General features: G+C 44.7%; 1 protein-coding gene and 1 long non-coding RNA gene across 13 annotated transcripts in view; one reads left to right on the top strand and one right to left on the bottom strand.

Moving 5' to 3' along the window:
• The window catches only part of LOC143770347 (uncharacterized), a 137,351-nt gene that overhangs the window by 27,654 nt on the left and 85,136 nt on the right, over window positions 1-24,561 (bottom strand). The gene's annotated exons all lie outside the window — the stretch shown is intronic.
• The window catches only part of LOC143770343 (cell adhesion molecule CEACAM1-like), a 93,433-nt gene continuing 74,247 nt past the window's right edge, over window positions 5,376-24,561 (top strand). For all 10 annotated transcript variants that reach the window (XM_077259873.1, XM_077259877.1, XM_077259874.1 and 7 more), the window contains exons 1-2: window positions 5,376-6,818; window positions 7,734-8,042. In XM_077259873.1, the coding sequence (XP_077115988.1) occupies window positions 6,779-6,818; window positions 7,734-8,042 (349 nt within the window). In that variant the 5' untranslated portion in view covers window positions 5,376-6,778. The remainder of the gene's footprint in view (window positions 6,819-7,733; window positions 8,043-24,561) is intronic.

The following is a 24,561-nucleotide window of genomic DNA, read 5'->3' on the forward strand; positions in this document are numbered from 1 at the left end:
TTGCATCAGATTTGGGGGCAGGTGGTGGACAATTTGAAGTTGTCCCAGGAGAAGACTCAGCTTTTTGCCAACCACCGTCGTCGTGTTGGTCCTCGGCTTTGTGTTGGGGACTTGGTGTGGTTGTCTTCTCGTTTTGTCCCTATGAGGGTTTCTTCTCCTAAGTTTAAGCCTCGGTTCATCGGCCCGTACAAGATATTGGAGATTCTTAACCCTGTGTCCTTCCGTTTGGACCTCCCTGCATCCTTTTCGATTCATAATGTTTTTCATCGGTCATTGTTGCGCAGGTATGAGGTACCGGCTATGCCTTCCGTTGAGCCTCCTGCTCCGGTGTTGGTTGAGGGTGAGTTGGAGTACGTTGTGGAAAAGATCTTAGACTCTCGTGTTTCCAGACGGAAACTCCAGTATCTGGTCAAATGGAAGGGATACGGTCAGGAGGATAATTCTTGGGTCACTGCCTCTGATGTTCATGCCTCCGATCTTGTCCGTGCCTTTCATAGGGCTCATCCTGATCGCCCTGGTGGTTCTGGTGAGGGTTCGGTGCCCCCTCCTTGAGGGGGGGGGTACTGTTGTGAAATTGGATTCTGGGCTCCCCCGGTGGCCACTTGTGGAATTGTTCTTGTGTGCATCATCCCCTCTGTTCACCTGCTCCTATCAGGATGTGGGAGTCGCTATATAACCTTGCTCCTCTGTCAGTTTCATGCCGGTCAACAATGTAATCAGAAGCCTTCTGTGCTTGTTCCTGCTACTAGACAACTCCTAGCTAAGTTGGACTTTTGTCCTTGTGTGTTTTTGCTTTTTGTTCCTGTTCACAGCTGCTGTTTCGTTACTGTGTCTGGAAAGCTCTTGTGAGCGGAAATTGCCACTCTGGTGTTATGAGTTAATGCTAGAGTCTTAAAGTAATTTCTGGATGGTGTTTTGATAGGGTTTTCTGCTGACCATGAAAGTGCCCTTTCTGTCTTCATGCTATCTAGTAAGCGGACCTCGATTTTGCTAAACCTATTTTCATACTACGTTTGTCATTTCATCTAAAATCACCGCCAATATATGTGGGGGCCTCTGTCTGCCTTTTGGGAAAATTTCTCTAGAGGTGAGCCAGGACTGTCTTTTCCTCTGCTAGGATTAGGTAGTTCTCCGGCTGGCGCTGGGCATCTAGGGATAAAAAACGTAGGCATGCTACCCGGCCACTTCTAGTTGTGCGACAGGTTTAGTTCATGGTCAGTATAGTTTCCATCTTCCAAGAGCTAGTTCTCATATATGCTGGGCTATGTTCTCTCGCCATTGAGAATCATGACAGATGACCCTGGAAATAGCAGCAGCCCAACTGTTGCCCTGGCTCCATCCCCACAGGCTGCAGGCAGACCACAGCGTGCACGCCGCAGAAGAGAATTACTCCAAAGGCGCCAAAACGTGGATGCTGGGGTCCTGAGCTACTTGGCCTGTGTTCGAGACGATGATGGGGAGGAGGGATTTACCAGGAGCATGGCCCATTACTTAAGGTCCCTAGAGCGTGAGTTAAGGCTTCGTGTGAGAGGGTGTTTTCAGATCCTTGTTGACGCATGCACCCCCCCAAATAACCCATACAATCTCATGCATATGATTGAACAGTGGCAGATGTCACCTGAAAATGTTCTGCGGCCTCAGAGATTACAAGGCCTGGCAGCTCAACAAGGATCTGAAGCACCCCCTCCACGACAGCCAACACCTCAGCCCCAACCCCCATCAAACACACAATGGCCACCTCAGCAACATATGGCGGGATATCTTCAACCATCCCAATATGGCCACTTGTCCACACCCAGTGCTGGAGGCTGTTCCCAACCTGGGTATGGACAATATGGTCATTTTGGGTTGGGTTATGATTCCCGGCAATATGGTTATCACCAGCAGGGGTATCTACCAAATCCTCGCCCCACTCTTCCAAGTTCCCAGCATCATAGCTTGGCAAATGTCCCTCAGGCCACTACAACATCTGCACAGGGTGCTGGACAATTGGCCCTACAAATGCCACCTGATGCAGACAATGAGCAAGCTACTTCTCCTGCCCCAACCTACCAGGACTTAATAATAATAATAATAATCTTTATTTATATAGCGCCAACATATTCCGCAGCGCTTTACAGTTTAACAGTTTCAAACAACAATCATAGGTAACAATGTTAACAATACAGCAATAAAGCAAAATAAGACGACCCTGCTCGTGAGAGCTTACAATCTACAATGAGGTGGGGGAGATACACAGTACAGGTGTGTATTTACAATGATGTATTTACAATGATGGTCCAGCCATCTTCAGGGGGTGGGGGGTAGATGAGATAGTGAATGGGCTGCACACACACACACACACACACACAAACATAAAATGACTGATTAGGGAACGTGATAGGCCGCTCTGAACAAATGAGTTTTGAATGAGCGCATAAAGCTATGCAAGTTGTGGATGGTCCTAATATCTTGGGGTAGAGCATTCCAGAGGATTGGCGAAGCACGGGAGAAGTCTTGGAGTCGGGAGTGGGAGGTACGGATTAGTGCAGAGGTTAGTCGAAAGTCATTTGCAGAGCGCAGCGGTCGGCTAGGCCAATAGACAGAAATGAGGGAGGAGATGTAAGGGGGTGCCGCACTGTGGAGAGCTTTGTGGGTGAGAACAAGTACTTTGAATTGTATCCTGTAATGAATGGGCAGCCAGTGTAATGACTGGCGAAGAGCGGACACGTCCGAGTAACGATTAGCCAGATGGACGACCCTGGCTGCTGCATTAAGGATAGACTGGAGAGGGGAAAGTCGCGTGAGGGGGAGGCCAATTAAAAGAGAGTTGCAGTAGTCCAGGCGGGAGTGGATTAGGGCGACAGTGAGAGTTTTTGTTGTCTCCATGGTGAGAAAAGGGCGGATTCTAGAGATGTTCTTTAGGTGTAAGCGGCACGAGCGGGCAAGAGATTGTATGTGGGAGGTGAAGGAGAGACTTGTAATTTTTTTTTTTTTTTTTTTTTTATGTTACTTTAAACTTTTTGTTATTTTGTTTTTAATATGATTTGGATACAATATTTAGGCTTGTATTGTCACTACAGAGCATGTTTTCTTGTGGTTTTTTGCGCAATTTTTGGCTAAAAAGAAAAATAGGCCTTTATAAGGCCAAAAAAAGGTTCGGAAAAAAACAGAACCTAGACAGTAAAAAAAGTTATTCAGTAAAACGTTTTATTACTACCAATCACCGTCTGTATGCGCTGGATTCATTCTTCCATCACACACACATGATATGCTGATAACCATATGTGAAATAAGAAAATACAACACACACAGTTGGAAACTTGATTAACACATACTTTATAGAGCTAATTAATTACACATGCAAAAAGGCATAGTCTTGCCAGGGAATAGCACCTTGAGGAGTCAGAAAATAATTTGTAAAGATATCACGAACTCTCAGTCCAGAAAGTGGACAACGCGGAGGAGGGACATATGGGGTAGGCCTAGGAACATTGTTCATGAGGTTATCTTCCAAATTTGGAGAAGAACAATCATGTATTCTTGTGAAATTATGTAGAATGACACAGGCTTTGATCACCTCATTGATTGTAGCCTCACTCAGCTGGATGGCAGACTGAAGAACACGCCATTTGGCCACAAGAATCCCAAAGGCGCACTCAACCAGTCTCCGTGCCCTGGCAAGTCTCAAATTAAACACCCTCCGCCGGTGGTCAAGGTTGCGCCTGGGGTAAGGCCTCATGACGTGCCTCGACAGTTGGAAGGCCTCATCTCCAACCAAAACAAAAGGCACTGCTTCCACATTGGAGCCTGGGAGTTGTTGTGGTGGTGGGAGGTTCAATTGGTTGTCACGTAGCCGCCGACCCATTATGGACGAATTGAAGACCCTAGAGTCTCCAGTTCGCCCATAGGCCCCAATGTCTACAATTACAAACCTGTAGTTACTGTCAGCAACTGCTAACAGAACTACAGAGAAAAACTGCTTGTAATTGTAGAATTGGGAACCAGAGTTCGGCGGCTTACGCACCCTGATATGTTTCCCATCCACAGCTCCAATGCAATTAGGGAAGTCACAATTATTTCTGAAACCTGTGGCGATTTTAATCCAATCGTCCTGTTTTGGCTCCGGCAACACAGCTTCATGTAGTTTCTGCCAGATTTGGGAACAGGTTGTCCTAACAATGCCTGAAATGGTCGACCGCCCAATCAGAAACTCCAGGTGTAGACCCGCATAGGACAATCCTGTCGACAGGAAGCTGCAATACAACAAAAAGGGAAAAGAACAAAACATGAGGATGACGAACAAAGGAATAAGCCAAAGTGTATATTTCATTTACTATTACATTATTTACAGTATACAAATTTACAGTTGACAAACTAAATAGACTAGAATATTGACAACATTCTTTGATATGTGCTTGTGGCTTCATGTCAAAGTGAAGTTAATTAAACCAAGTAGGACACCGCACATTTGGAAAGAATCCCAAAAAACCAAACAGTATTTGAAAATGTGGAATACATACCGTAAGGTTAGGAGCAGACGCTCCTCAGCAGAGATGGCTTTTCTCATCCAGGTGTCCTGAAAGGTGAGCCCAGGACGTAAGATCTCCAACAACATGTCAAAAGTCCGGATGGACATGCGAGTATACTGGTAAAACTTCTCTGGATGTGCCCTCAAAGCTGAATATAGTCTCTGGAAATGGCCTTTACTCTGGCATTGGGTCAATAGAGGATGTACCCACAATCTTCGTCTCCTCCTTCGCGGATCCACATTGACCGGATATGGCTGGCCAAAGCGACGAGACAACACCCAGTGAAGCAACACCCGCTGAGTTGTGCTTAAATACACAGGGCCAGACATGTTTGTAATCTCCAAGCACCACAGCCAAAATATGCTAGAGAACATATAGGGCAGATGGGAGGGCTCCACCTGTTGTAGAGGGCTTAAATAGTGTGGTTAATGATGGTTTAAATGATTTGCAGGCCTGAAAACCGTTAAATGTCCATTTTGTGATGGTGCGTGAAAAATACGCCATACGGATCACATACGGATTACACACGCACAAGCACATGCGCAAAATACGCGACCACACCTAAGCAACGCAGGAACTACGGAAGTCGCTTACGGAGACATTTTGGCATATTGAACGCGTAGTACGGACGTATAATACGTGGCGTATTGTCTTACGCCAAGTGTGACTCCAGCCTTAGATATACATGGGAAGGTTACAGAGTATTTAGTAAGTTCCTTATTCTTTGCCTTTTCTGATATGCTGATTAGCTAGTTCTAGGGAGCAAAGTTGACACAATGAACATTGCACATTGAGTTTTTATAGCTAAATTTCGATGATTGCTTTCCCATACCCAATGGTTTACCTCTCTGCTCTAAAAAAACCTTAACGCTAAATTTATTCTCAACTTGTAGCCGCTCAACTCATTTATGATTTGAAAGGGTTCCTGAAATGTAGAGAAGGTTGAAAATAGGAAAAAAAAGTAAGTTATTGACCCTTTAAAACTCCTGACTTCAATAGGAAAGTGAAAGTTAGCACTTAAGGCTCTCTAAACCCTCCCCTCTGCTTTGATTGCATAAAGGATCAAACGATTAGAGGTTTAAGTCTCCTAATGGGATTAAATAAAAATATAAAACATATTTTTTTAAAAATAATTAAAAAATCCCCAAAATATAAAAGTTTCCCCAAATGTAAATATTAAAATATATATATATAAAAAAATAACATGGTTGGTATTGCTATGTGTGTAATTGACAATATTAATAAAAATTTAAAATTATTTATCACATATGGTTAAGGCCGAAGAAAAGAAAAAATTAGACCACCAGAATTCCATTTTTCATTTGTCACAATACCCCCCCACTCCAAAAAAAAAGATGCAATCAAAAGTGTATATGCCTCAAAATGGTATCAATGACAATGTCAACTCAACATGCCAAAAGACAAGCTCACAAACAGCTCCATCAAAGGAAAAGTTAAAAAAAAATTATGGGTCTCCGAAAATGGCGACAAAATCGTTTTTTTTCTACAAAGTTCTCCATTTTTTAAACCACAACGATATAAGACAGAAAAACAACATATGTTTGGCATTACCCTAATCATACTGACCAGTAGAATCAGGTAAGTTTTATCACGCAAAGAACCCGAAAAACAATGATGGAATTGCAATTTTTCACCATTTCGCCCCACTTGGAATTTTTTTTTCAATAAATAATGGTAAAATGAAGGGTGTCATTCATAGCTACATCTTATCCTACAGAAAACTAAGCTCTTGTATGTAAAAGGAGGAATAAAATAAAAGTATAGTTGTTGGAAGAAAGGGAGGAAAAATTGAAAATTGAAAAATGAAAATTTGCCCGTTCATGAAAAGCTTAAAAATTGCTTGGAAAATTTAATACTGCTTACCATAAAAATACATGTAAGTGCAGTCCATTCTTCTGCCTTCCGCGCACTATGAACATTGTGCCATGTATATAGGTTTCAGATTGGACTGACAGCAAATAAAAAAATCACGTTGTGAATCGTTCTGCATTCAGTGTATAGTTCAGATGGAATATCAGAAAAAGACAGGTAGTAAATCAATAAGTACGTTCCTATAGTAATAACATTAATCAATTAATCAATTTCTTATCAAGTTACGATACTGCAAACGAGCGCCTTCCTCATTGCCATCCCATAAAGTGACATAACACATTCTTGTAAGCAATCTATCACCCTCAGTACCGTGGGAGTCAGGAGGCTTCTACATCGCTGGGTCCCGAGCGGATGCAGTAACATACTGGGACCTGATGGGTTTACTGCTGTGGAGTGTTTTTCTGTGCACCATTGGTAAGTTGAAATGTTACTATTAGGGGCTAGATGGGACTGGGTGGTATCACTATACAGAAAATTAGGGGATGATTGGGTTGTATTTGGAACCATTTTTCTATTTGGCTTAAGGTGAGAACTACATGGAAGGTTGCATCCATGCATTGATCTCCACAGATGTGGTGGATGTTTCATTTTCCAATTTTAGAACCAGAAAACCAATAAAAGGGTTTTACGCTCAGTAGAGATCCAGTGCCCCTTTATAGAGAGAGGGCAGTAGAGATTCACTCTCATTTTGGTGGAATCATGTTCACCATTGGTAACGGAGGTCTCCAACAAAGTCACATTTGGCTCTGACAAGTGGTGTAATGGCCAAGTGAAAAGACTCTTATTCTGCAAGCGATATGACTTTGACCCTAGTACCGAGATCTATCAGCCTGATGAAGGGACGTAGGCAGTCTTGAAAGCTTGCTTTGTAACATCATTCACTATATTTTGTTAGCCATTAAAAGGTATCACACCCACAAGATTCCTATTTTGGTTCTCCCACTGAGAGCACTCTATATCTTGCAATGTTATAACGTTCCTGGTGCCATAAATAGTCAATGGTCCACAAAAAGGCAGCTACATGCAGGAGGTCTGAAAGCCAAATATGTCTGATTAACACAATGATCTAAATGATTGTGTGCATCACTGATGGTGAAATTTGATAGCGCCAACTTTGATCAGAAGAAGGAGTTATCCAGATAGGGAAGTCTTGTACAGGAGGTCCGAGGGCTAAGCCAATGTGGTTGGGGAACACAATGCTATATTGTAGATGTCCAATCATGATGATGCATCGCTGTAGCCAAAATGTGTTAATACCGACATTGATCAGGGAAAGAAGTTGTCCAGATTGGAAATCTTGGTTATAATCATCTATTCTGTTGTCCATAGGTATGGTGGTCACCATAACGCAATTTAATTCGTTTATTGGGGGAACAGCTTACATTTTCCCTAACTCACCTGCCAGCCCAGACCATCGGATTGACTGGAACTTAGATACTACGGGGGCAACTATTGCAACTCTTCTTCCGTCCAGTAGTCCTACTTATGCTGGGAGGTGTTCTGCAGGCAAATGTACACTTTTTATAAATGGAACTCTCCAAATGGACGAGCTCGTCAGCACAGATAACAGATCTTACTCTGCATCATTTCAGGCTGGAGGGGTGCTAATAAAAGAAGAGGTCCAGCTCAACGTATATAGTAAGTACTTGAAATACTTTGTTAAATGTCTAATGAAGAAGAGCAGAAAAAACTATCTGATCCCCACCATAGATTGTGTTCCTGCCATCCATGATATGATATGTTGACGTAGATGAACCAATAGACTATGCTCCCAACAATATCTAGAATGAGACCTTAAAACTTAACTAAACTTTAATAACGCTTTATATGTTAGAACTTATGTTAAGTACTAATGTTCAGGTAAGGTCTAGGTCCTGAGAACCCCACCGATCACTCAAACCAAGGGGCAGAAGCTCCCAGTAGATGCTTGAGCCAGAGCAGAATAATCTCAATAGAAAGTTAGTCCACTACTCTGTATGTACTGGAGGGGTAACCTGACCACTTTTGCCTTTTGGTTAAGCAATTGTTACAGATCTCGAGACCTGGACCTTTACATATGAACAGTGCTGTATAGGGGTTAAAACATATAAAAAATGTACAAAAGTTTATTCTTTTTTACTTACCATCTTTCGGCTCGATCTCGAGCCATGGTAATTTGATGGATGAACGCTATGTAGGAAGATCAATCTTGTGTAAGCCTAGATAGGTCCACCAGGGTCTTCACCACGGTTATCTTGATACTATGAATCCATTGGGTTGCTGGTCTTCCTCTTTGCCTTGTTCCTTCTATTCTTCTAACTATGATGTCCTTCTGTTTACCCTTTTGAAAAGCCTCTACTCTACTGGTGTGATTCTATATTACATCTGTGATTTTATCACAAATTTTGCAACATTTTAGCAGAACATCTGACTTTTTGTTCTAAAAGGGTTTTTTCTTAAATACCATAAAGCAAGGACAAAAATAGTTTACAAAAACCTGAATCCAAGTTATAGAATAAATTAGCAAAATGGGGACCTTAAAACACAACATTTATTAATAAATTATTAAAATTCACAGACACAACAACCATAAAAGTCAATGTCCCGCAACAAGACAAGCCAAGAATTGGGCAGAATTGTTGAGTCGGAGGACCGACTGTCTATCATAAAACCACCAATCCCTGTAAAACTGGCAGCGTAGCAAAAATAGACCTAATGAACCAAAAGGGCCAGAGCCAAGTACATACAATAAACAATTAGCTCACATTGCACCACATATACAATGAAGATCCATGTGATGCAACAACAGGAACGATCTCACCCATCCAGTAGGGAGTAGGATCTCCAAGTTAATTCAAATAGTCTCCCATGGAGCTGAAGGCATAACACCATAAGGACAGACATCCAAATCAGAAGGGTATTATTCATGCCATTCCAAACGGGGACCGCCTCCCAATGCGTTTTATCCCAACGGGACTAATCAGGGGATATGGCAGCCAGGGAAAGAGAGCTCCACCGTGCCAGGTGATGCACTGGAGCCTCCCAGGAATTTTAATTTTAATAATTTATTAATAAATGTTATGTTTTAAGGTCCCCATTTTGCTAATGTCTTCTTTTTTCTTAAATGCATTAATAAGGAGAATTTTTTATTTTTGCACACAATTGATTAACCAGGTGTTCCAATTTTAAAAAATGCTCACAAACACTGTCAGGAGCATGAGGTATTTGGTTATGTACTATCACGCACACTGAGCTCTGCAACAACCAGGAGCAGAGAACAGAGGCTACGGGCCATTCTGACCCCCCCCCCCCCTCTTCGCATCTGCCTGCTGCTATGTGTGTAATTCAAAACCCTCACTAGAATTTATGGCTGTAGCTGCAGATAGCAGTCTCTGTGAAGTCTGCCTTTTTTACCCCCTCCCACCTAAGACTAGTTGAACTGGTGTAAAGCCCTGAGTTTCTTTGTTTGATTAAAGTTATATATTGCGGCACCGATTTGGGCTAGAAAGATAAGAATTATATATTCCGGATGTCCATCGATAGATGTAGCACCCACTAAAAGTGCGAGCAGCTAAACACAATGAGTGCAAAGTGCGGATATCTCAGTAAGCAGTTCAGGTAATTGCTCCGTATTTACACTTAAAAGAATGTCCCTGACTTGGGGAACATCATGAGCATGGTGTCGTACTTATGCGAGGTTCACACAGCAAGTTCTGCATAAAAATAGTTAATATAGCTCTAAGTAAAGAGGAGGTTTCAGCTTGTAAGTGATCTCACCACAGGGGGAGTGCCTGGGTTTTGGGCTAAGAATATCTTAGTGATTCAGCAGTTTGCAGTGTCTTTTGTCTTGGGGTCTAGCTGCTATAGAGATAAGTGTTATGCATCTGGATATATGCTCACCTTCCCCCCCAGCACACGGTGCCATGATGATGCCATGAGATAACGACCTGTAAGTTCTCTTTTCAATGTTAATCCTTTTTTATTTGTAATCTGTAATGTACACATGATTTTGTCTTCTTTATAATATCTTTTATACTTTGTAAACACTGCCTACCTTTTTTATGGAGTAAAATATATAATTTACTAGCTTGTCTCTCTCTGCTCTATAAACGAACTGTCACTTCCTCTGAAGTGAATTACGCTACTGATTTGGGTTGGCTCCGGACCCTGTTATGACCTGGTGGTTACGGAGTGGTACTGAGATGACCTGGTGGGTAAAACCAATCATGGACAAGCTCAGAGGAGGTGGCAGCTCTACAGACAGTAATCACCTATATGACCTAGTGATTACGGAGCAGCACTGAAATGACCTAGTGGGTAAAACAAATAATGTACTAGCTCTGAGGAGGTGGTAACTTTACTGACCGCAATCCCTACTCCTAACACCAACACTAGAAATAGCCGTGAAGCGTTCCTATCTCTGCCTAGACGCCTCTTCACAGCCTAAGAACTAGCTACCCCTGAAGATGGAAACGGAAAACTATCTCGCCTCAGAGAAACCCCCAAAGGAAAGATAGCCCCCCACAAATATTGACGGTGAGTGAAGAGGGAAATGACAAACTCAGAAATAAAACTAGATTTTAGCAAAGGAGGCCACTACTATCTAAATAGACAGAGAAAGAAAAGGCTACTGTGCGGTAGGTATAAAAACTAAATGTCCACGCAGAGTTTACAAAAATAATCTCCACACCGACTCACGGTGTGGAGGGGCAAATCTGCAACCCCAGAGCTTCCAACTAGCCGGAATATTTCATGATGACAAGCTGGATAAAGAGACATAACTTAAACTGAACAAAAGGTCATAGGCAGGGAAACACCCAAAAACTAGCAGAACTTATCTTAAGCTGAAATGGACTGGCCAACAGAGAACTTCCAGGAAAGGACTGAATCCACAGGAAGGAACATTGACAGCTGGCATCAACTACAGCCTAAAGCCCAGTTAAATAACAAAACCAGGGCACCGATTAGTGAAAGCAGCTGGTAAGTTCCACTTGAAACCACCAGAGGGAGCCCAAGAGCAGAACTCCCAAAAATACCATTCATGACCACAGGATGGAGCCCAAGAACGGAATTCACAACAGTACCCCCCCCCCCTTGAGGAGGGGTCACCGAACCCTCACCAGAGCCCCCAGGCCGATCGGGACGAGCCAAATGAAAAGCACGCACCAAATCGGCAGCATGGACATCGGAGGCAAAAACCCAAGAGTTATCCTCCTGGCCATAACCCTTCCACTTGACCAGATACTGAAGTTTCCGCTGTTGTGAATTTGGTTTTTGGGCTCCCCCGGTGGTCACTGGTGGTACTGGACTTGTGTGCTTCACTTTCTCTGTTCACCTGTTTCCATCAGGATATGGGAGTATCCTATTTAGCCTTGCTGCTCAGTTATTCTAGTGCCGGCCATCAATGTAACCAGAGCCTTTCTGTTGCATGTTCCTGCTTCTAGACTACTATCAGCTAAGTTGGACTCTTAGTCCTAAGTTTGTTTGCATTTTTGTTCCAGTTCACAGTTATGTTATGTTTCTGTAGCTGGAAGCTCTTGTGGGCCGAAATTACCACTCCGGTGTCATGAGTTGACACATGAGTCTTAAAGAAATTTCTGGATGGTATTTTAATAGGGTTTTCAGCTGACCGTGAAGTTCCCTATTGTATCTTCTTGCTATCTAGTAAGCGGACCTCGCTTTGCTGAACCTACCTTCATACTGCGTATGTCTTTTCCTCTGAACTCACCGTCAATATATGTGGGGGGCTTCTGTCTCCTTTTTGGGGGAATTTCCCTAGAGGTAAGCCAGGTCTGTTTTTTCCTCTATTAGGGTTAGTTAGTTCTGGCGCTGGGCGTCTAGGGATAAAACGTAGGTACGTCACCCGGCCACTGTTAGTTGTGTGGTAGGTTTAGCTCACGGTCAGCTCGAGATTCCATCACCCAAGAGCTAGTCTGCTATTTAAGTTCTCTGACGTTTCCTTGCCATTGGGAACCATGACAGTATGGCCGGCCAAGGGTTAAAACCGTTGGCAGAAGAAAGGAGAGAAAAAGAAGTCTGCAGATTTTTTTTTTTTTCCCTCTGAGCTTGCTCTATAGTTGACTTAGTTGCATTTCTGCTCTAATTGCAGCCTTTGTCTCTCTCTCTCCTTCTAATCCTTGAATGGCTCTGATCTCACCTGATTAAAATGGATCCTCAGAGTTTGGCTACAGGTTTGAATAATCTTGCTACGAAGGTTCAAAATTTACAGGATTTTGTTATTCATGCTCCTATATCTGAACCTAGAATTCCTATACCAGAATTTTTCTCCGGGGATAGAGCTCGTTTCCTGAATTTCAAAAATAATTGTAAATTATTTCTTTCCCTGAGATCTCGCTCCGCTGGAGATCCCGCACAGCAGGTTAGGATAGTAATTTCCTTGCTGCGGGGTGACCCTCAAGACTGGGCATTTGCATTGGCACCCGGGGATCCTGCGTTGCTCAATGTGGATGCGTTTTTTCTGGCTTTGGGGTTGCTTTATGAGGAACCTAACTTAGAGATTCAGGCTGAAAAAGCCTTGATGGCCCTATCTCAAGGGCAAGATGAAGCTGAAATATACTGCCAAAAATTTCGTAAATGGTCTGTGCTTACTCAGTGGAATGAGTGCGCCCTGGCGGCGAATTTCAGAGAGGGTCTCTCTGATGCCATTAAAGATGTTATGGTGGGGTTCCCTGCACCTACAGGTCTGAATGAGTCCATGACAATGGCTATTCAGATTGATCGGCGTTTGCGGGAGCGCAAACCTGTGCACCATTTGGCGGTGTCTTCTGAGAAGGCTCCAGAAAATATGCAATGTGATAGAATTCTGTCCAGAAGCGAACGGCAGAATTTTAGGCGAAAAAATGGGTTGTGCTTCTATTGTGGTGATTCAACTCATGTTATATCAGCATGCTCTAAACGTACAAAAAAGGTTGATAAGTCTATTTCAATTGGCACTTTACAGTCTAAGTTTATTCTGTCTGTGACCTTGATTTGTTCATTATCGTCAATTACCGCGGATGCCTATGTCGACTCTGGCGCCGCTTTGAGTCTTATGAATTGGTCCTTTGCCAGGCGCTGTGGGTTTGATCTAGAGCCTCTGGAAGTTCCTATACCTCTGAAGGGTATTGACTCTACACCATTGGCTAGTAATAAACCACAATACTGGACACAAGTGACTATGCGTATGAATCCAGACCATCAGGAGACGATTCGCTTCCTTGTGTTGTACAATCTACATGATGTTTTGGTGCTCGGATTGCCATGGTTACAATCTCATAACCCAGTTCTTGACTGGAAAGCAATGTCTGTGTTAAGCTGGGGATGTCAGGGGGCTCATGGGGACGTACCTTTGGTTTCCATTTCGTCATCTATTCCCTCTGAGATTCCGGAATTTTTATCTGATTATCGTGATGTTTTTGAGGAGCCTAAGCTTGGTTCACTACCTCCTCACAGAGATTGCGATTGTACCATAGATCTGATTCCGGGCAGTAAATTTCCAAAGGGTCGTTTATTTAATCTATCTGTACCTGAACATGCTGCTATGCGAGAATATATTAAGGAGTCCCTGGAAAAGGGACATATTCGTCCTTCTTCATCTCCCTTAGGAGCCGGTTTTTTCTTTGTATCTAAAAAAGATGGCTCTTTGAGGCCGTGTATTGATTATCGACTCTTGAATAAAATTACAGTCAGATATCAGTATCCTCTGCCACTGCTGACTGATTTGTTTGCTCGAATAAAAGGGGCTAAGTGGTTCTCTAAGATTGATCTCCGTGGGGCGTATAATTTGGTGCGAATTAAGCAGGGGGATGAGTGGAAAACCGCATTTAATACGCCCGAGGGCCATTTTTAGTATTTAGTAATGCCTTTTGGTCTTTCAAATGCCCCTTCAGTCTTTCAGTCCTTTATGCATGACATTTTCCGGGAATATTTGGATAAATTCATGATCGTGTATCTGGATGATGTTTTGATTTTTTCGGATGACTGGGATTCTCATGTCCAACAGGTCAGGAGGGTTTTTCAGGTTTTGCGGGCTAATTCCTTGTGTGTGAAGGGTTCTAAGTGTATTTTTGGGGTTCAAAAGATTTCTTTTTTGGGGTACATTTTTTCCCCCTCTTCCATTGAGATGGATCCTGTCAAGGTTCGGGCTATTTGTGATTGGACGCAACCTTCTTCGCTTAAGAGCCTTCAGAAATTTTTGGGCTTTGCTAATTTTTATCGTCGATTTATAACTGGTTTTTCTGATGTTGCTAAACCTTTGACTGATTTGACCAAAAAGGGTGCTGATGTTGCTGATTGGTCCCCTGCTGCTGTGGAGGCCTTTCGGGAGCTTAAGCGCCGCTTTTCTTCTGCCCCTGTGTTGCGTCAGCCTGATGTTGCTCTTCCTTTTCAGGTTGAGGTCGATGCTTCCGAGATCGGAGCTGGGGCGGTCTTGTCGCAGAAAAGTTCCGATTGCTCCGTGATGAGACCTTGTGCGTTCTTTTCTCGAAAATTTTCGCCCGCCGAGCGAAATTATGATATTGGTAATCGGAAGCTTTTGGCTATGAAGTGGGCTTTTGAGGAGTGGCGTCATTGGCTTGAGGGGGCTAGACATCAGGTGGTGGTATTGACCGATCACAAGAATTTGATTTATCTTGAGTCTGCCAGGCGCCTGAATCCTAGACAGGCGCGCTGGTCGTTGTTTTTCTCTCGGTTTAATTTTGTGGTCTCATACTTACCAGGTTCTAAAAATGTGAAGGCAGATGCCCTTTCTAGGAGTTTTGAGCCTGATTTCCCTGGTGATTCTGAACCTACAGGTATCCTTAAGGATGGGGTGATATTATCTGCTGTTTCCCCAGACCTGCGACGGGCTTTGCAGGAGTTTCAGGCGGATAGACCTGGTCGTTGCATGCCTGGTAGACTGTTTGTTCCTGATGATTGGACCAGTAGAGTCATCTCGGAGGTTCATTCTTCTGCATTGGCAGGTCATCCCGGGATCTTTGGTACCAGGGATTTGGTGGCTAGGTCCTTCTGGTGGCCTTCTCTGTCTCGAGATGTACGAGTTTTTGTGCAGTCTTGTGATGTTTGTGCTTGGGCCAAACCTTGTTGTTCTCGGGCTAGCGGATTGTTGTTATCTTTGCCCATTCCAAAGAGGCCTTGGACTCACATCTCTATGGATTTTATTTCTGATCTCCCTGTTTCTCAGAAAATGTCTGTCATCTGGGTGGTGTGTGACCGTTTTTCAAAGATGGTTCATTTGGTGCCCTTGCCTAAGTTGCCGTCCTTTTCCGAGTTGGTTCCTCTGTTTTTTCAAAATGTGGTTCGCTTGCATGGTATTCCGGAGAATATCGTTTCTGACAGGGGGACCCAGTTCGTGTCTAGATTTTGGCGGGCGTTCTGTGCTAGGATGGGCATTGATTTGTCTTTTTCGTCTGCGTTCCATCCTCAGACTAATGGCCAGACCGAGCGAACTAATCAGACCTTGGAGACTTATTTGAGGTGTTTTGTGTCTGCGGATCAGGATGACTGGGTTGCCTTTTTGCCGTTGGCGGAGTTTGCCCTCAATAATTGGGCTAGTTCTGCCACTTTGGTTTCTCCTTTCTTTTGCAATTCGGGGTTTCATCCTCGCTTTTCTTCTGGTCAGGTGGAGTCTTCGGATTGTCCTGGAGTGGATACTGTGGTGGATAGGTTGCATCGGATTTGGGGACAGGTGGTGAACAATTTGGAGTTGTCCCAGGAGAAGACTCGGCATTTTGCTAACCGCCGTCGTCGTGTTGGTCCTCGTCTTCGTGTTGGGGACTTGGTGTGGTTGTCTTCTCGTTTTGTCCCTATGAGGGTTTCTTCTCCCAAGTTTAAGCCTCGGTTCATCGGCCCGTATAAGATTTTGGAGATTCTTAACCCTGTGTCCTTTCGATTGGACCTCCCGGCATCTTTTTCTATCCATAATGTCTTCGGCCATCAATGTAACCAGAGCCTTTCTGTTGCATGTTCCTGCTTCTAGACTACTATCAGCTAAGTTGGACTCTTAGTCCTAAGTTTGTTTGCATTTTTGTTCCAGTTCACAGTTATGTTATGTTTCTGTAGCTGGAAGCTCTTGTGGGCCGAAATTACCACTCCGGTGTCATGAGTTGACACATGAGTCTTAAAGAAATTTCTGGATGGTATTTTAATAGGGTTTTCAGCTGACCGTGAAGTTCCCTATTGTATCTTCTTGCTATCTAGTAAGCGGACCTCGCTTTGCTGAACCTACCTTCATACTGCGTATGTCTTTTCCTCTGAACTCACCGTCAATATATGTGGGGGGCTTCTGTCTCCTTTTTGGGGGAATTTCCCTAGAGGTAAGCCAGGTCTGTTTTTTCCTCTATTAGGGTTAGTTAGTTCTCCGGCTGGCGCTGGGCGTCTAGGGATAAAACGTAGGTACGTCACCCGGCCACTGTTAGTTGTGTGGTAGGTTTAGCTCACGGTCAGCTCGAGATTCCATCACCCAAGAGCTAGTCTGCTATTTAAGTTCTCTGACGTTTCCTTGCCATTGGGAACCATGACATTCCGCCTTGAAAGATGAGAATCCAAAATCTTCTCCACCACATACTCCAGCTCCCCCACAACCAACACCGGAGCAGGAGGGTCAACGGAGGGAACCACGGGCACCACATATCTCCGCAACAAAGATCTATGGAACACATTATGAATGGAAAACGAAGCTGGAAGGGCCAAACGAAAAGACACCGGATTGATAATTTCCGAAATCCTATAAGGACCAATAAAACGAGGTTTGAACTTAGGGGAAGAGACCTTCATAGGAACATGACGAGAAGACAACCAGACCAAATCCCCAACCGGAAGCCGGGGACCAACGCACCGACGGCGGTTAGCAAAACGTTGAGCCTTTTCCTGAGACAATGTCAAATTGTCCACCACATGAGTCCAAATCCGCTGCAACCTGTCCACCACAGAATCTACCCCAGGACAGTCCGAAGGCTCAACCTACCCTGAAGAAAAGCGAGGATGAAAACCAAAATTACAAAAAAAAGGCGAAACCAAGGTAGCAGAACTAGCCCGATTATTAAGGGCAAACTCGGCCAACGGCAAGAAGGTAACCCAATCATCCTGATCAGCCGACACAAAGCATCTCAAATAGGTTTCCAAGGTCTGATTGGTTCGCTCCGTCTGTCCATTTGTCTGAGGGTGAAACGCCGAAGAAAAAGACAAATTAATGCCCATTCTACCACAAAAGGACCGCCAAAACCTAGAAACAAACTGGGTACCTCTGTCAGACACGATATTCTCCGGAATACCATGCAAACGAACCAAATCAGAGGAGGAAGGCAACTTAGGCAAAGGTACCAAATGGACCATTTTAGAAAAACGGTCACAAACCACCCATATGACAGACATCTTCTGAGGAACAGGAAGATCAGAAATAAAATCCATGGAAATATGCGTCCAGGGCCTCTCAGGGATAGGCAAAGGCAAAAGCAACCCACTAGCACGAGAACAGCAGGGCTTAGCCCGGGCACAGATCCCACAGGACTGCACAAAGGAATGTACATTGTTGTGAATTTACCTTTTGGCTCCCTCTAGTGGCTACTAGTGATTTTACTCTGGGTATGTCTTTCATCCCTTGTATGCTCACCTGGGTCGTTAGGTCAGGGGTGTTGCTATATAAGCTCCCTGGACCTTCAGTTCAATGCCTGGCAACGTTGATATCAGAGCTAATCTGTAGTGCTCTTGTCTACTGATCCTGGTTCCTGCGTGATTAAGCTAAGTCCGCTTTCTTGCTTTTTGCTATTTGTTTTTGTTTGCATTTTTGTCCAGCTTGTTCATTATCTGTATCCTTTCCTTGCTGGAAGCTCTAGGGAGGCTGGAGTTCTCCCCCGGGGCCGTTAGACGGTTCGGGGGTTCTTGAATCTCCAGTGTGGAATTTTGTTAGGGTTTTTGTTGACCATATAAGTTATCTTACTACATTCTGCTATTAGTAAGCGGGCCTCTCTTTGCTAAACCTAGTTCATCTCTGTGTTTGTCATTTCCTCTTACCTCACCGTTATTATTTGTGGGGGGCTTGTATCCTACTTTTGGGGTCTATTCTCTGGAGGCAAGAGAGGTCTTTGTTTTCCTCTTCTAGGGGTAGTTAGTCCTCCGGCTGGCGCGAGACATCTAGCGACCAACGTAGGCATGTTCCCCGGCTACTTCTAGTGTTGGCGTTAGGAGTAGATATATGGTCAACCCAGTTACCACTGCCCTATGAGCTGGATTTTTGTACTTCGCAGACTTGCTGATATCTCTGAGACCCTCGCCATTGGGGTCATAACAGTTTGCCAGGCCCGTATTAAATGTTAAATGCATTGCAGAAGCGGGATTATAAGAAAGAAAGTTCTGAGTTTTTTTTTCTCTCTCTCGTTTTTTTTTCTTTTCCCCTTTAACTCTGAGTGGCTTGTGTTTGCTGCAGACATGAATGTCCAGACCTTGATTACAAGTGTGGACCAGCTTGCTGCTCGTGTGCAGGGCATACAAGATTATGTTATCAGAAATCCTATGTCAGAACCTAAGATACCGATTCCTGAACCATTTTCCGGAGACCGATTTAAATTTAGAAATTTCAGGAATAATTGTAAATTGTTTTTGTCCCTGAGACCCTGTTCATCTGGAGACTCCGCTCAGCAAGTAAAAATTTTTATTTCTTTTTTACGGGGCGACCCTCAGGATTGGGCCTTCTCGCTGGCGCCAGGAGATCCGGCATTGGCTGACATTGATGCGTTTTTTCTGGCGCTCGGTTTGCTTTATGAGGAACCCAATCTTGAGATTCAGGCAGAAAAAGCCTTGCTGGCGATGTCTCAGGGCCAGGACGAGGCCGAAGTGTATTGCCAAAAATTTCGGAAATGGTCCGTGCTGACCCAGTGGAACGAGTGTGCATTGGCTGCAAATTTTAGAAATGGCCTTTCTGAAGCCATTAAGAATGTGATGGTGGGTTTTCCCATTCCCACAGGTCTGAATGATTCTATGGCCCTGGCTATTCAAATCGACCGGCGGTTGCGGGAGCGCAAAACCGCAAATCCTCTCATGGTGTTGTCTGAACAGGCACCTGATTTAATGCAATGTGATAGAATCCTGACTAGAAATGAGCGGAAAATTCATAGACGCCAGAATGGCTTGTGTTACTACTGTGGTGATTCTACACATGTTATCTCAGCATGCTCTAAACGTCTTACTAAGGTTGTTAGTCCGGTCGCCATTGGTAATTTGCAACCTAAATTTATTCTATCTGTAACTTTGATTTGCTCACTGTCATCGTATCCTGTCATGGCGTTTGTGGACTCAGGTGCTGCCCTGAGCCTTATGGATCTGTCATTTGCCAAGCGCTGCGGATTTGTGCTTGAGCCATTGGAAAATCCTATCCCTCTTAGGGGTATTGACTCTACGCCATTGGCAAAAAATAAACCGCAGTTTTGGACACAGGTTACCATGTGCATGACTCCCGAACATCGGGAGGTAATACGTTTTCTTGTTCTACATAAAATGCATGATTTGGTTGTTTTGGGTTTGCCATGGTTACAGACCCATAATCCAGTCTTGGACTGGAAGGCTATGTCAGTGTCAAGCTGGGGCTGCCATGGAATTCACGGAGATTCCCTGCCCTTGTCTATTGCATCTTCTACGCCTTCGGAAGTTCCGGCGTATTTGTCTGATTATCAGGATGTCTTCAGCGAGTCTAAGTCCAGTGCACTGCCTCCTCATAGGGAATGTGACTGTGGAATAGATTTGATTCCTGGCAGTAAGTTTCCTAAGGGGAGACTGTTTAATCTGTCGGTACCTGAACATACCGCGATGCGTTCATATATCAAGGAGTCTCTTGAGAAGGGGCATATCCGTCCTTCTTCTTCCCCTCTTGGTGCGGGATTCTTTTTTGTGGCCAAAAAGGACGGATCTTTGAGGCCTTGTATTGACTATCGGCTTTTAAATAAGATCACTGTCAAATTTCAGTATCCTTTGCCGCTGTTGTCAGATTTGTTTGCCCGGATTAAAGGTGCCAAGTGGTTCACCAAGATAGACCTTCGTGGTGCGTACAACCTTGTGCGCATTAGGCAGGGCGATGAATGGAAAACCGCATTCAATACGCCCGAAGGTCATTTTGAGTACTTGGTGATGCCATTTGGGCTCTCTAATGCACCTTCAGTTTTTCAGTCCTTCATGCATGACATTTTCCGGAAGTATCTGGATAAATTTTTGATTGTTTATCTGGATGATATTCTGTTTTTTTCTGATGATTGGGACTCGCATGTGGAGCAGGTCAGGATGGTTTTTGAGATTCTGCGTGAAAATTCTTTGTTTGTAAAAGGCTCAAAGTGTCTCTTTGGTGTACAGAAGGTTCCCTTTTTGGGGTTCATTTTTTCCCCTTCTGCTGTGGAGATGGATCCAGTCAAGGTCCGAGCTATTCATGATTGGACTCAACCCTCGTCAGTTAAGAGTCTTCAGAAGTTCTTGGGTTTTGCTAACTTCTACCGTCGTTTTATCGCAAATTTCTCTAGCGTTGTTAAACCGCTGACGGATATGACCAAGAAAGGCTCTGATGTAGCTAACTGGGCTCCTGCTGCCGTGGAGGCTTTCCAGGAGTTGAAACGCCGGTTTACTTCGGCGCCTGTTTTGTGCCAGCCTGACGTCTCACTTCGCTTTCAGGTTGAGGTGGATGCTTCAGAGATTGGGGCAGGGGCCGTTTTGTCGCAGAGAGGCCCTGGTTGCTCTACTATGAGACCTTGTGCCTTTTTCTCCAGGAAGTTTTCGCCGGCAGAGCGAAATTATGATGTGGGCAATCGGGAGTTGTTGGCCATGAAGTGGGCATTTGAGGAGTGGCGTCATTGGCTCGAGGGTACTAAGCATCGTGTGGTGGTCTTCACTGATCACAAAAATTTGATGTATCTCGAGTCTGCTAAACGCCTGAATCCTAGACAGGCCCGCTGGTCATTGTTTTTCTCCCGTTTTGACTTTGTGGTCTCGTATTTACCAGGTTCTAAGAATGTGAAGGCCGATGCTCTGTCTAGGAGCTTTATGCCTGATGCTCCTGGAGTCGCTGAACCTGAGGGTATTCTTAAGGAAGGAGTTATCTTGTCAGCTATTTCTCCAGATCTGCGACGTGTGTTGCAGAGATTTCAGGCTGGTAGGCCTGACTCTTGTCCACCTGACAGATTGTTTGTGCCTGCTAAATGGACCAGCAGAGTCATTTCCGAGGTTCATTCCTCAGTGTTGGCAGGGCACCCGGGAATTTTTGGCACCAGAGATCTGGTGGCCAGGTCCTTTTGGTGGCCTTCCTTGTCAAGGGATGTGCGGTCATTTGTTCAGTCCTGTGGTACTTGTGCTCGAGCTAAGCCTTGCTGTTCTCGTGCCAGCGGGTTGCTCTTGCCCTTGCCTGTCCCGAAGAGACCTTGGACACACATCTCTATGGATTTCATTTCGGATCTTCCGGTGTCTAAGGGCATGTCTGTCATCTGGGTGATATGTGATCGTTTCTCCAAGATGGTCCATCTGGTTCCTTTGCCTAAGCTGCCTTCCTCTTCTGATCTGGTTCCTGTGTTCTTCCAGAACGTGGTTCGTTTGCACGGCATTCCTGAGAATATTGTGTCGGACAGAGGATCCCAGTTTGTTTCCAGGTTCTGGCGATCCTTTTGTGGTAGGATGGGCATTGAATTGTCGTTTTCCTCCGCTTTTCATCCACAGACTAACGGACAAACGGAACGAACTAATCAGACTCTGGAGGCGTATTTGAGGTGTTTTGTCTCTTCTGATCAGGATGATTGGGTGACCTTCTTGCCGTTGGCTGAATTTGCCCTTAATAATCGGGCTAGTTCTGCCACCTTGGTTTCGCCATTTTTCTGCAACTCCGGTTTCCATCCTCGTTCTTCCTCGGGACATGTGGAGCCTTCTGACTGTCCTGGAGTGGATTCTGTGGTGGATAGGTTGCAGCGAATCTGGAATCATGTGGTGGACAACTTGAAGTTGTCACAGGAGAAGGCTCAGCGTTTTGCCAACCGCCGCCGCGGTGTGGGTCCCCGACTTCGTGTTGGGGATTTGGTATGGCTGTCTTCTCGATTTGTTCCTATGAAGGTCTCCTCTCCCAAATTTAAGCCTCGATTCATTGGTCCTTACAGGATATTGGAGATCCTTAATCCTGTGTCCTTTCGCCTGGATCTTCCGGTGTCGTTTGCCATTCACAACGTATTTCATAGGTCCTTGTTGCGGCGGTACGTTGTGCCTGTGGTTCCTTCTGCTGAGCCTCCTGCTCCGGTGTTGGTTGAGGGCGAGTTGGAGTACGTGGTGGAGAAGATCTTAGATTCTCGTCTCTCCAGGCGGAGGCTTCAGTACCTGGTCAAGTGGAAGGGCTATGGTCAGGAGGATAATTCCTGGGTGGTCGCCTCTGATGTGCATGCGGCCGATTTAGTTCGTGCCTTTCACGCCGCTCATCCTGATCGCCCTGGTGGTCTTGGTGAGGGTTCGGTGACCCCTCACTAAGGGGGGGGTACTGTTGTGAATTTACCTTTTGGCTCCCTCTAGTGGCTACTAGTGATTTTACTCTGGGTATGTCTTTCATCCCTTGTATGCTCACCTGGGTCGTTAGGTCAGGGGTGTTGCTATATAAGCTCCCTGGACCTTCAGTTCAATGCCTGGCAACGTTGATATCAGAGCTAATCTGTAGTGCTCTTGTCTACTGATCCTGGTTCCTGCGTGATTAAGCTAAGTCCGCTTTCTTGCTTTTTGCTATTTGTTTTTGTTTGCATTTTTGTCCAGCTTGTTCATTATCTGTATCCTTTCCTTGCTGGAAGCTCTAGGGAGGCTGGAGTTCTCCCCCGGGGCCGTTAGACGGTTCGGGGGTTCTTGAATCTCCAGTGTGGAATTTTGTTAGGGTTTTTGTTGACCATATAAGTTATCTTACTACATTCTGCTATTAGTAAGCGGGCCTCTCTTTGCTAAACCTAGTTCATCTCTGTGTTTGTCATTTCCTCTTACCTCACCGTTATTATTTGTGGGGGGCTTGTATCCTACTTTTGGGGTCTATTCTCTGGAGGCAAGAGAGGTCTTTGTTTTCCTCTTCTAGGGGTAGTTAGTCCTCCGGCTGGCGCGAGACATCTAGCGACCAACGTAGGCATGTTCCCCGGCTACTTCTAGTGTTGGCGTTAGGAGTAGATATATGGTCAACCCAGTTACCACTGCCCTATGAGCTGGATTTTTGTACTTCGCAGACTTGCTGATATCTCTGAGACCCTCGCCATTGGGGTCATAACAGTACATCCCGTGACAAAGAAGGCCACCAAAAGGACCTGGCAACCAAATCTCTGGTACCAAAGATCCCAGGATGACCAGCCAACACTGAACAATGGATCTCAGAAATCACCTTACTAGTCCATCTATCAGGAACAAACAATTTCCCCACAGGACAGCGGTCGGGTCTATCAGCCTGAAACTCCCGAAGCACCCACCGTAAATCAGGGGAGATAGCAGAAAGAATCACCCCCTCCTTGAGAATACCAGCTGTTATGGACCTGGTGGTTAGGAGCACCCGGAATGACCTGATGAGTAAACTAGTAATCGGAACAAGCTCTGGGAAAGTGGGAACTCTGCTGACCGCAAACTCTACTCCTATCACACACACTAGAAATAGCCGTGGAGCGTACCTAACTCTCCCTAGACGCCTCTTCACAGCCTAAGAGCTAACTACCCCTAAAGATAGAAATAGAGCCTAACCTTGCCTCAGAGAAAATTTCCAAAGGTAAAGGCAGCCCCCCACATATATTGACTGTGAGTTAAGAGCAAAGTCACAAACACAGGAATGAAACAGGTTTTAGCAAAGGAGGCCAGACTTTCACTAAATAGTCAGAGGATAGAAAAGGGAACTATGCGGTCAGCACAAAAGACTACAAAAAACCATGCAGAGTAAGCAAAAAGACTCCCCACACCGACTCACAGTGTGGAGGTGCCACTCTGCACCCCAGAGCTTCCAGCTAGCAAGGGAATATCATGATAGCAAGCTGGACTAGAAATTAGCAGTACTAAGAAATATATTCAGGAAGCAGTAACAACAAATGAACTAGCAAAGACTTAGCTTCTGCTGGAGTAGACAGGTCCTCAGAGAAGTCAAAGAGAGATCTGAACCAATACTGATACATTGACAGCTGGCATGAAGTAACGATCAGAGTAGAGTTAAATAGGGAAGCCAGCC

The sequence above is a fragment of the Ranitomeya variabilis genome, chromosome 4, assembly GCF_051348905.1.
Source record: "Ranitomeya variabilis isolate aRanVar5 chromosome 4, aRanVar5.hap1, whole genome shotgun sequence".
NCBI classification, from domain to species: Eukaryota; Metazoa; Chordata; class Amphibia; order Anura; family Dendrobatidae; genus Ranitomeya; species Ranitomeya variabilis.